Raw genomic sequence first — 12,686 nt, 5'->3', positions numbered from 1 at the left:
TAAGTTCTAAATTTCTGATGAGTTATCAAAGAAGCTATATGGTACAAACATATTCAGTTCTTAGTGGTATGAATGTGTAGTTACTGGCTGAAACCCACCCCATGCTCTTTCATAGTTCTACAATACATCAGCCATGAGCAATTATCTGGGGTTACTTCTTTGCTATCTATCCTATAATATTGGGCTTGCTTGACTGGTATTTACTACTGCAAAATCCAATGCACTCATTTGTTAGTAGCTGCTAAACGCTCAGCTATTTTGCATTCTTAATTTCTGCCTCAACCACTTGGGTATTTGGCTGAATATCACTTTTCTTGTGATAAAATGACTTGTTAATATATGAAACTTGTGTTGCATGGTCTAGGACCTGCTCCGTTGTTTACCCTCACAGCTGGTTTTTATGTGTTGATTGCCAGCGTAGATGGCAGGAATTCAGTTCTGACGTTAAAATTGGAATGTTGTTTACACTACTCTGTTGCATGGCTTATCATTTAAGTTGACCGTGTGGTGGTATTGCATTTTTTCATATCTAAATACTTCTTGTGATAATTCTTTCTCTACATGTCAGTTACATCTCGTGCATGGGAAAGCTCAAGGGGTGTATCCTTGGTATCTTTTATTTAATTTCTCATGAGTTCTATGATTCTATCTGTTCCATGATGTTAATTGAAAGAATTATCTGATGCGTGATGGTTATATTAAGTATTTGAGGCCAAAGTATTTTTCAGATTCCATTTGCAGATTTTCTCAACCACGATGGAACTTCAGAAGCATATGTATTGAGCGATGAACTTAAACAACATTCAGAGGTATGTTTTTTTATCACTTGTCCACATCGCTTCTCACCACTAGCACATGCTCAAAAATCATTTTATGCACTCACAAAAAGGAAACAGTTGTTAAACCATATAGAAAGGGATTGGAAAGTTCCATGCGCCCTTTTTGGGATTTATTGAATTGAGTAATGATGAAAAATGTAGTTATGAAATAAAATTGCCATATAGATCATTGGAGCTTATAGTTTCATTATTATGCATTGCATTTTCTGTTCTATTCTTTGCTCTTACATCTCTTTGATTATGTTGCTTTCATCTTAATTTTATAAATTCAACAGGCTCATAGTTTTATAAATTTTTTACATCTTTTTTGTAAAGTAGAAGCTCCGAACGAGTACAATTCTCTTGCGGCATTATGGCACATAATTAAATATACTTTTTTGTAAACATCCAACTGGATATTCAAACCTATCCAGTGCCCCATGCTAGAAATGGATGTCAGCACTATCTTTAAAACAAAATGTATTATGGAGCTGAAGGATAGCAAGTCAGCAACAGACACATGTTATAATTTCTTTATCCACATATATATAGAAATGTGCTTGCATCTGCCTACGACTTTACGCACGTGTTCATGTACATGCTGTATCTTTGTTCACATTGGTTCTAGTCACACTGCTATTACAAATATGTACATCCTTGATTTCATTTGGCTTGTATTAAGTGGATTAATTTAATCATGTCATGGTCAATCTACACGGCTATCTCTTGCAGCATGGAAATGCAAAGCGCTTTTGTGATAGGCCCTCCATATATTTTGTTTCTCATATACTTTATCTTTTTATTGCCATCTCCTTTATTGACCCTCAAGTAGTGGTCTTCAAGTGATACTCTGTCGGGCATTTTTATTTCCAACAAATCATTTACTGGATTTCCTTATTCTTCAGTTCTTTCAGAAAACATGTAAAAGTTCATTACTATTCTAAATTCTCCACCAAAGTCACTAGGCATGTAAGGGTTCACTTTCAGTTTTAGCAATCATGAACATGTTCACCATGTTCATACTTTAACTTGTTATAATCATATTTAAAGTGCTTGGGTTGGCTTCCATATTGAGCGTCTTCATTATTCCCTTACAGGTTTTAGCTGATCGTGACTATGCTCCAGGTGATCAGGTCCATCTTAAGCATATTGCTGTTGCATCTAAATTAAATTGCAAGCTTTTATGAATTTAACTGTTCTTTTAGGGCCAGATCTACGTGGTTCATTTATTAGTTAATCTATTGACATGCAAATTGAAGATGATGGATTGAGCTGTTTGTCACTTTTTTTCAGTTTACCCAGTTTGTCACTTTTTTTCAGTTTACCCAGCTCTTTCTCTGTAAAAACTGTACTTGTGCTACTTGTTGGGAAATTATACCGAAGTGATGCCGATCACGATGATAATATAGTACCCAAAAAAACTTGCAGAATAAAATAACCAACAAGAACACAAAGATTTACTTGGTTCACCCAAGATAGGCTACGTCCACGGAGCACTGCAACTTTTATAACTGGAAGAAATATTACAACAAGTGTATACACCAACACACTCAATATTTCTCACTCTCAAACCCCGAGTATACCGAGAAAATAATTTCTCTAACTCACACAAGAGAATTCCCGCACTCAAGAAAAAAATAGTCTCTTTTTTCTATACACTCTTTTTTATCAAAGCTGAAAAGCTTTTGATTTTGGAATACTAAAAGCAAAAAAGGAAGGCTCAATTTATAACAAATTTCTAAGCCAACATTGAAAAAAATTCCGATGTGGGATTCCAATTTTCTGAATTTTTTATTCAGCGTGGGCCCCAATTTTACCTAACACTACTATGGTGACCCATGGGTTAAGCTTACTGTTGAGACACAGTTAACAATCTTATTAAAGATGAACAGCAAATGGACAATATATCGGCTGTATTTGAACAAAACCGGCATCACAAAGTCTAAGAAAGGTAAACAGGCCCACTGCCAAATAAAATGTATTCCAAATTCTAAAATAAACGTAACTTTGACATACCTCTATCTAAGAATCATTAGGAGTTGATCTTTTTTTTTCCATGAGATTTGATATTGAAAAAAATTACATTTAAATGCTTATTTTTAAAGTAGCTGAATGCTACAAAACTTGGTTCTTAGAATTATATTTTGATAAACCGAAAATGCCCGATAACTCTAAGATTTTAGATTGACCATTCTAATAGTATATTTTTCTTGATATCGTTGTCATTTAACAAATCAGTTTGAAAAGTTTTCTCGAGTCTCTCTTAAAGTTTGATGCAATATTGTACTCTTTATTCTCTACACAGTGCTTGAATTTTACTCCCATGGAAATTCTATGGTGTGGTGTTTGTTAAAAAACTTTCACCTGCTGTTATTAATACTGTAAATCAACTCTCTTAGTTATAACTGACAAAATGTTGCACGCAGATTCTGATAAGATATGGTAGATTTTCAAATGCTACCCTCCTGTTGGATTTTGGCTTCACTGTTCCTCACAACATTTACGATCAGGTTACCCTAAATTTTTATTGATTATTAAGTATAAAAGAAAAGTTTATATTCGTAATTTGTATGAGGTACTTGACATATTATTTTTTCTCGTTTACATTAGTTTGTTCTTAAATTTGTATGGCAGTGTCACGACCACCATCGCGGGCCAAGCACCACAAGAGAGTCCGAAAGTTCTGGTTTACAAGAGGCACACGCACGGACCGATTTAAGCCCAAGGATTAGGATTCTTTTTCTTATCTGTTTAATTTGATTTTGATCGGATTTGGCATTTAGGATCGGATTTGTTATCTTTTCATCTTTAGGATATGGTTGTTGGTTAGCATCTTTAAGATACGATGAGCTAGGACTCTTTTGTATATATATGCTTTCAACGTGAATAGAAGATCATCAAGTTTTCCCAGCATCAACAAATATTCAGAGATCGCGAGGTTCTCTCTATCTAGCCTCACCCTTCTTATTCATACAATTGGTCGGCAAGGAAGAAAGTCTAATAAACCAACGTGGAATCTGGATTCCACGATTTCATCTAGCAAGAGACCCATTACACGATCATTTACGCAGGAACACGACATAGTGGTATCAGAGCGGGGTGTAATGGGTGACTCGGCCATCTCGAAACAACTGGATGCATTCATGAAAATGTACATAGAGGACAAGAAGGCACATGACCTGATTCAGCAAGGGTTTCGAGAACAACTAGAAGAGCTATCCCTCTCCATTGGCGGCTGTTCGAACAGAATCAATTCAAAATAACGACATAGACAGTAACGCGAAGGGCTCAAGCGATTCTCGACGTGGCGGACCCGATAGAAGAGAAATTTTTTTCGGAGGGTAGCGCTATACACGGCTGGACCTGCTGGGGTGGCTCACCCACTGTGAATTTCTTTTTCGCCATCAAAACACACCCGTCCACGACCGAGTAGGGATCGCAGCGTTTCACTTGGAGGGAGATGCGCAATTATGGTTCTTGAAGGTAGAAGAGAACAGCCCCAACATGACTTGGAATGACTTCAAGGAGCAATGCCACTTACGTTTCGGCTCAATCCTACGCTGCACTAAATTGGGAGAACTATCTAAATTAAGACAGACGAGTTCCGTGGAAGATTATCAGAAGAAATTTGAACACTTAATGGCGAGGACGACCAACCTATCACAAGACCAGCTGGTGGAACTTTTTATTAGCGGACTACATGAGGGTATTGCAGCAGAAGTCCTCATCCATCTTCCCCTGGACTTACCAAGAGCCATGCGCCTCGCAAGGTTATGTGACGTGCGCTCTGGTGCGCGTCCATTCCATACCACGGCCACTAACCGCCGCACTACTGTCCAACAATCAACGGGTCCGTTTATCCGGCGATTAAATCGCTCCGAGATGGAAGAACGTAAGGCGAAAGGACTGTGTTATAATTGCGATGAATTATATCTTCCCGGGCATCGCTGTAAGAGGTTGTTCTGGATAGAAACAGTGGATGATGCAACACAGAGAGATGACCAAAACCCCCCTGTCGATGAAGAAGAGCCAGCGGTTTCAATTCATACTTTAACGGGAACACAGGGGGCACAAACCATGCAAATCAAGGGGTCAATCTCGCACAAGTCACTCATCGTCTTAATTGATTCTGGCAGCAGACATTGTTTTCTGGATAAATCATTGGCTCAGAGTTTGGGGCTCTCAATGGAAACCAAGGCTACTCTTCGGGTCTTGGTGGCAAATGGGCGACGGATTCCCTGTGCGGGAGTTTGTCACAACGTGGTTCTAAGATTGGGAGAATATAAATTTTGCCTCGATTTCGTTATTATTCCCTTGGGTGGTTTTGGGGCGATTCTAGGGGTCAATTGGCTCCAACTATTTGGACCCATTCAATGGGACTTCGCCAAAATGTGTATGCGTTTTGTGTCCCATGGGCGGACAGTTATTCTACAAGGATACACCAAGGACCACCCTAGATCAAGTGGTCATCTCGCTACCATGCAAGTACAACAGGGAAGGGAACATGATCTACACGGTCTTCTCCTAGGATTTTCAGCATTTTTTGCGGAGCCTTCGGGCCTACCCCACCTCCGCAATTTCAAGCACAAAATCATTCTGGAATACGGAACGAGCCCAATTGCGGTCCGCCCTTATCGCTATGCACATTCCCAGAAGGATGAAATTGAGAAGCAATGTACCGAGATGTTATCAAAGGGATTTATTCGACATAGTACATCTCCCTTCTCCTCACCAGTCATCCTAGTTCCTAAGGCAGATAAAACTTGGCAGTTTTGTGTGGATTACTGGGCTCTAAACGCTAAAACAGTCAAGGATAAGTTCCCAATACCCATCATCAAGGAATTATTGGACGAACTATTTGGCGCTTCTTTCTTTACAAAACTAGATTTACGAGCAGGGTATCACCAGATTCGCATGGATCCCGGAAGCATTCACTTGACAGCATTCCGAACACACCATGGGCACTACGAATTATTGGTTATGCTATTCGGTCTCACCAACGCGCCCGCCACAGTTTCAGGCTCTTATGAACTATGTTTTCCAGGCGTATCTATGGAAATTTGTTCTCGTGTTTTTTGACGATATCTTGATTTATAGTCCTACATGGGAGAGTCATTTACATCACTTGCACATAGTACTCACTACACTGCAGCAACACCAGCTTTTCTTAAAACGCTCCAAATGTTTCTTTGCTCAACAGGAAGTCGCGTACTTGGGACATGTGATTTCACAGTCAGGGGCTAAGGTTGATATGTCCAAGATCGAGGCCATCGCCGAATGGCCACAACCAACCTCACCAACAGCTTTACGGGGGTTACTCGGTCTGACGGGATATTATCGTCGTTTTGTCAAGGACTACGGATTGATTGCTGCACCGCTGACCTCTCTGCTTCGGAAAAATTCCTTCAAGTGGTCCTCGGAATCCACAACGGCATTTGAGAAACTAAAAAAGGCCCTCACTATGACCCTGGTTCTCACCCTTCCGAATTTTTCAAAGCCCTTTGTTGTGGAATGTGATGCTTCGAACTCGGGTATTGGGGCAGTACTTCAGCAAGACGGATGCCCAATAGCTTTTTTCAGTCATTCATTCGCTCAACACCACAAAAAATTACCAGCCTACGAGAAAGAACTAATGGGTTTAACGGCGCTCATATTTTTGGGGCCAACCTTTTGTCGTTCGCACCGACCACTACAGTCTCAAGTATCTTCTAGAACAACGGATTGCAACGCCATCCCAACAACGCTGGCTTTGCAAGTTATTGGGGTTTGATTTCACCATCGAATACAAGTCTGGGTGTTCTAATATCGTAGCGGACGCCCTGTCACGACGGGAATCTTCTACGGTGTGCGCCACCGTTGTTTCCATTCCATCTTGGGATTTTCTGGATGATATTAAAGCCGAACACGCACACTTGGACGAAATAAAGCAGCTCATAACGGACAATGCAGGAGCTGCCAACCATGCCAATTGGGCTTATGCAGAAGGACTTTTACTTTATAAATCGCGGATTTTTCTGCCCAAGACTTCACCCTTTATATCTCGAATTATTGGATCCCTACACAATTCGTACCATGAAGGATATCAAAAGACATTATAAAGAGCGAATCGCGACTTCTATTGGGCAGGTATGCGACGACATGTGAAGGACTTCGTGGCCACTTGCTTGGTTTGCCAACGGAATAAAGTTGAGCACCTTCAACCAGCGGGGCTCCTACAACCCCTACCGATCCCTCACCAGATCTGGGCAGATATCTCGATGGACTTCATGGAGGGCCTCCCCTCTTCGCATGGAAAAAGTGTGATCTTAGTGGTGGTAGACCGCTTCTCAAAGTACGCTCATTTTATTGCAATTGCCCACCCTTATACTGCTGTTTCGGTGGCCCGCATATTTTTTGACTATGTGTTTAAACTGCATGGCCTACCCGAGTCTATTGTTAGCGATCTTAGTGGTGGTAGACCGCTTCTCAAAGTACGCTCATTTTATTGCAATTGCCCACCCTTATACTGCTGTTTCGGTGGCCCGCATATTTTTTGACTATGTGTTTAAACTGCATGGCCTACCCGAGTCTATTGTTAGCGATCGGGATGTGACATTCACGAGTTCATTTTGGAAAGAGTTGTTTCATTTGCAAGGGACCAAACTTTGTTTCAGTTCGTCATACCACCCTCAATCTGATGGACAAACGGAGGCTGTTAATCGAGTTTTGGAGATGTATTTACGTTGTTTTACAAGCGACTACCCGAAGAAGTGGGGGGAATGGCTCGCATGGGCTGAATATTGTTACAACACAAGTTTTCATTCTTCATTACGTACCACCCCGTTTGAGGTCATCTATGGGAGGCAGCCGCCTAGTCTCTTATCTTATTGTCAAGGGGTAGCTCGCCTCGAGGCTGTGGATCAAGCACTAATGTCTCGTGACAGGGTGCTCCGGAACGTCAGAGAACGGCTGCTGCATGCACAAAATCGCATGAAGGTGCAATATGACAACAATCACTGTGAATTACAATTCAATGTCAATAATATGGTCTTGTTGAAACTCCAACCATATCGCCACTTAAGTCTATCAGCACGAGCAAATCGGAAGTTATCCCCTCGATTCTATGGGCCTTTTAAGGTGTTAGAGCGTATTGGGTCAGTTGCCTATAAACTAGAACTACCAGATTCCGCCAAAATGCATCCAGTTTTCCATATCTCATTCTTAAAACCATTTCGTGGGGCAGAAACATGCGAGGCCACGCTCCCTGCTCTTCCCTCGGGGGAGCAGCTACCTGCTCCTCAAGCCATCCTCGACCAGCGAGTTCACAAGGGGAGAACAGAGTTGTTAATTCATTGGCAAGGGTTGTCCCCAGCAGAAGTTTCGTGGGAAGATGTGGCATTATTCACATAGCGTTTTCCAGCTTTTGTGTTTGCGGACAAACACCGATCTCAGGGGGTGGGTGATGTCACGACCACCATCGCGGGCCAAGCACCACAAGAGAGTTCGAAAGTTCTGGTTTACAAGAGGCACACGCACGGCCGATTTAAGCCCAAGGATTAGGATTCTTGTTCTTATCTGTTTAATTTGATTTTGATAGGATTTGGTATTTAGGATCGGATTTGTTATCTTTTCATCTTTAGGATATGGTTGTTGGTTAGCATCTTTAAGATATGATGAGCTAGAACTCTTTTGTATATATATGCTTTCAACGTGAATAAAAGATCATCAAGTTTTCCCAGCATCAACAAATATTCAGAGATCGCGAGGTTCTCTCTATCGAGCCTCACCCTTATTCATACAATTGGTCGGCAAGGAAGAAAGTCTAATAAACCAACGTGGAATATGGATTCCACGTTTTCATCTAGCAAGAGACCCATTACATGATCATTCACGCGGGAACACGACAGGCAGCAGAGTTGTTTCCTTGCATATATAGATATATCACCACTCCCCGTTTCAAGGTCCGATATGGTTTGAGTTTCTTAATGTGGAATAATGCTAGGTTAGAGAGCAAGAAATTAAATGAATTTTCAAGGGTATGTGCGAGTTTCCTGATGCATTAGTTTCCTCTTTCTTCTTCCTATATGATGCGATAAAAAAAATCGCACCCATTAAAATACCACGAGACTTATCCCTTTTAAGTTCATTTTATTTCTTATTTTCTTAAACTTAACAAAATGTTAGCAGTTATACCACAACAGTTATACTGTTCTAATTTGGATATTTACTCACTGTTTTGTCTTTAGATCTATTTCAATATATTCTGATAAAATGACAAGTTATTTTCAGGTTCTAGTTGAGTTTAGCATACCTCATGATGACCAATTTAATGCATGGAAGTTGGGACTTCTTGAAAGATATCGTGTACAAAACACGAAAGAGATCAATGATTTTACCTCTGATGGAAATATTTTCAGAATCAAGTTGGGTACATGTTCACCGAGTCTCATATAATATAACAGTCGAGAAGCACTAAATCCTCTTCCTTTCTGACAGATATCAAGTTAATGGATTAAAATTAATGTTTATTGCGAAAATATATAATAGTTCATTTACTTTGTTCCTCCATCTACTTGATGAAATTTTAAGTAGACTTGTAGGCTACTTGACCCTGCTTTCTAATTTTTTTAAAAATTGTCCATAAAGTTGCAAAATATGTGAAGAAGCATATGGATTTTTATATTATGTTGGTTTCTTATCAGCTAATAAACTTCTCATTTGTCAAACTATTTTAACCATTATGGCTGATGAAATTTATGTAAATACCTTGAGCCGAGCTTTTTCTAAGAATCTGAGTGCCTTGATCATTTTAATGATTTAAATTACGTCTTTTGTCTATTAGAAAGCTTGTGTAAACAATGATTTTGGTTTCATGCTGGTTGGAAATTTCGGGATTTCAGTACTAATAATTGTAGATTACATTGACTATTTCCTTGATTGTATCCTACATATTGTTGTAGACAGATTTTAGAGATTTGTTTCCTTCTCTGGGTATCTCTTCCTAAATAATGGAAGAAACTTACTGTGAATCATGTACTTTCATAAATTTATGAAGATTAATATTTTCTTCAATCTTCTCATACAGTACCCCTAATTTCTAATGATTCTGTAGAGAAGTAAGGGCTGGAAGTAAGAAGGGGAAGGGAATCCCACAAGCTCTTCGTGCATTTGGTCGCGTCATGAGTTCAAATTCTCGGCAAGGTTGTGAACAAGTTTCTATTTTACATTCTATTGTGAAGTATTGGTTTTGCTTCTATGAGTTCAAATGAAATATTCATCATCCAGAAATCAATGCCATGGTTAAAGAAGCTGCACAAAATGATGGTCGTCTTGCTCGATATCCTTTGGAGAACAGGATCAGAGAAATTGAAGCACATCAATTTTTACTAGTAAAAATGGCTCAATTAATTGAAGAACATAAGGCTCATATAAAGGTGACAATCTGTTCGAGTTTATGATTTAGGGGGATAGAAAGACTGCATGATTAACTTTTCTTTTTCTGTTCACTACCATTTGAAGAAGGAACATTATGTGCTGTTGTCAGGAGAGCAGGATGATAGCATAATCTATACTCAATTCTTGACAATGCTTAAAACAAAAACACGTGTCTAGATATACCGCGACATAAGCTCAAAATCTGGGAATATGTTTAGTGTTCAACGGTTTGTCATATAAGCTGTGCTGCTTTTGTGTTCCATAAAAAGAAAATCATTTGGATAGCCAGATTTAAAAATAAAAGATGGATGTTCAGAATCTGCAACTTCGGAACAAATTTTTAGGGGAAATGCCTTTGAGAAGAAACATGACTGAAATAAAAAGTGCATAGGAGTTTTAGAAATGAGAATAACCGTTTCTTCACTGAACTTTGACTGATATCCTTTTAATCTGTGTGTGCGGATATGGAATGGACTTGGAATGATTTTTTTAATGCAACCATTCAGTTGTTAGAACCGACTCCTCCCTATCCGCAAGAAAACAGTGTCCGGAGGAGAAAATTTGCTAAAGATCTCCTCGGTGGTGAGCTTCGTGTCTTGACATCTGCTTCAGCATGGCTAAAGAACTACTGTTTAACCTTATCAGGTCAATAAAAGGAATGTCATCTCTTCATTCTTAGCTGCAAAACGCATTGCCGTTCTTGTGCAGGTCAGGTAATTCGGTAATTTATTTGGAGTTGGCATTCGTCCATTCATTTCACTGGATTTTGTCCCAACATACATGCACGAATTTGATGTCTCACATTTGTAAAATATTCGAGTGTTTCGATCATAGCAAAATATTTTGGGTCAATGAATCTCTATCAACATTTGCTTAAAATAAACCTAAGCCAAATTCTCAACATTTGCAATTATCTGACATGTGAAACAAGAAGCGAGGGGGATGTTAGAAAATGCAGTTTATTGCATCGGATATCGTTTATAACTTGACTCTGTGTAGACTTGTGTAGGCATGCTTTACGGTTCCGGTTCCGGTTCCGTTTCCAGTTCCGATTGGTTCCGGGTCGGGTGGTTCCGGAACCAGTTCGAAACCGGTTCCGGGTCCGGCTTTTATTATTTTTTATTATAAAATTACTTTAATTAATGAAATTTTTTATTTAGTATTTTGAGTGGAAACAATACTGACTAATAATAAAAATAAAAATGAAATAACTTAAACATTGATTTTTACAATTGAACATATAAAATTTACCACGATTTATTAATATATATTTTGAATACTCTGGAACTTCGTCGGAGCTTGAGCTTTGAAATTCCTCGATTGCTGCAGTGTTATTTTTTTTTCGGCTGCAAATCAATCTTGTAGGCATGTTGGCATGTTAAGTGTTTCTGGTTTTAAATTAGTATTTTGTTGACCAAAGATTCTTTCACATACTTTGAAGACATCTCTTGCAATTGTCACTAACATTGGATAAAGTTGAGAATTTATTTTTAACCAATCAAGAATATCAAAATTCTCTATATTCTCAATATATTGGTTTAGATTAATTTAGATCTCATTATAATTTGTTGTTGTCACTTATTTTTCTTTTAACTTTTGTCGTCAAATTTTGAAAGAAGTTGAGTGCTCCACTTTTGTTTCTTAATGTCGGCCTGTAACGTCCAAAAATCCGGTTACGTAAATCGTATGCATGAAAATTATTAAATTGCTAAAATATTTTAATTAAATGATTTTGGATGCACGAATGATATATTTTGAGTGACTAAATGATTAATTGTGAAGTTTTGTTTGTTTTCATAATTTAAATATTTTTAGGAGAATATTGGTGGTTGGACCGGGACGGAAGACCGGAGACGATTAAAAGTTAAATTTTATTTTTAGTTAAGAAAATATTTATTTTTAATAATTTAAGAATTATTGCATTTTAAAGTCAAATTTAAATTAATTAGTCGGAGTGAGGAATTTATGTATTTTATAAGGAGTTTTTTGGAAATAGATATTTTTAAAATATTTTAATTTGAGTTTTAATGATTTTATTGATCTTAATGAGTCTAACATATTAATTAAAAACTAGGGTTGATTAAGTCCATTAATTAAGTTATTAAAAAATCTTTTATTATTTATAAAAACAAAAAACATATAAAAGAGTCCTGGTGCGTGCACACACATCGAAACACATACACACAAAGTTAAGAGTTGCAAGGAAGTTTCAAATTTTTTTCTCCATCGTTCTTCGATTTTTTTTCTCGTTCTTTCTTCCAACAACGGTCACCCGACTCTCTTGTATCTCAATGTTTGTTTTTGTCGAGAAAAAAAGTAGAAATCGTCATCCGTTTGTCACCGACATTTCACTTCACCGATAATCGTATTTCAAGTGTTTTAAACACAAAAGCATGTTCTAGACCTTTCTTTTTGCATATTTCAAGTTATATTATGCATGTTTATGATATTTTG

At 38.3% G+C, this 12,686-nt stretch overlaps 1 protein-coding gene across 6 annotated transcripts in view; it reads left to right on the top strand.

Moving 5' to 3' along the window:
* The window catches only part of LOC142526344 (ribulose-1,5 bisphosphate carboxylase/oxygenase large subunit N-methyltransferase, chloroplastic), a 30,474-nt gene extending 19,390 nt beyond the window's left edge, over positions 1 to 11,084 (top strand). For 3 of the 6 annotated variants that reach the window (XM_075630670.1, XM_075630668.1, XM_075630673.1), the window contains 8 exons: positions 569 to 609; positions 742 to 809; positions 1,916 to 1,951; positions 3,245 to 3,328; positions 9,087 to 9,220; positions 9,910 to 9,998; positions 10,083 to 10,231; positions 10,739 to 11,084. In XM_075630670.1, coding sequence (XP_075486785.1) covers positions 569 to 609; positions 742 to 809; positions 1,916 to 1,951; positions 3,245 to 3,328; positions 9,087 to 9,220; positions 9,910 to 9,998; positions 10,083 to 10,231; positions 10,739 to 10,885 — 748 coding nt within the window. In that variant the 3' untranslated portion in view covers positions 10,886 to 11,084. Of the gene's footprint in view, positions 1 to 568; positions 610 to 728; positions 810 to 1,915; positions 1,952 to 3,244; positions 3,329 to 9,086; positions 9,226 to 9,909; positions 9,999 to 10,082; positions 10,232 to 10,738 lie in introns of all 6 variants that reach the window. The other 3 variants (XM_075630672.1, XM_075630671.1, XM_075630669.1) reach the window with 2 other exon arrangements.
* Positions 11,085 to 12,686: the final 1,602 nt, after the last annotated feature.

Source organism: Primulina tabacum, chromosome 15 (genome assembly GCF_025594145.1).
Source record: "Primulina tabacum isolate GXHZ01 chromosome 15, ASM2559414v2, whole genome shotgun sequence".
Taxonomy (NCBI): domain Eukaryota; kingdom Viridiplantae; phylum Streptophyta; class Magnoliopsida; order Lamiales; family Gesneriaceae; genus Primulina; species Primulina tabacum.
The sequence above is the reverse complement of the archived record's forward strand: the minus strand, read 5'-3'. Positions and strand labels throughout refer to the sequence as shown.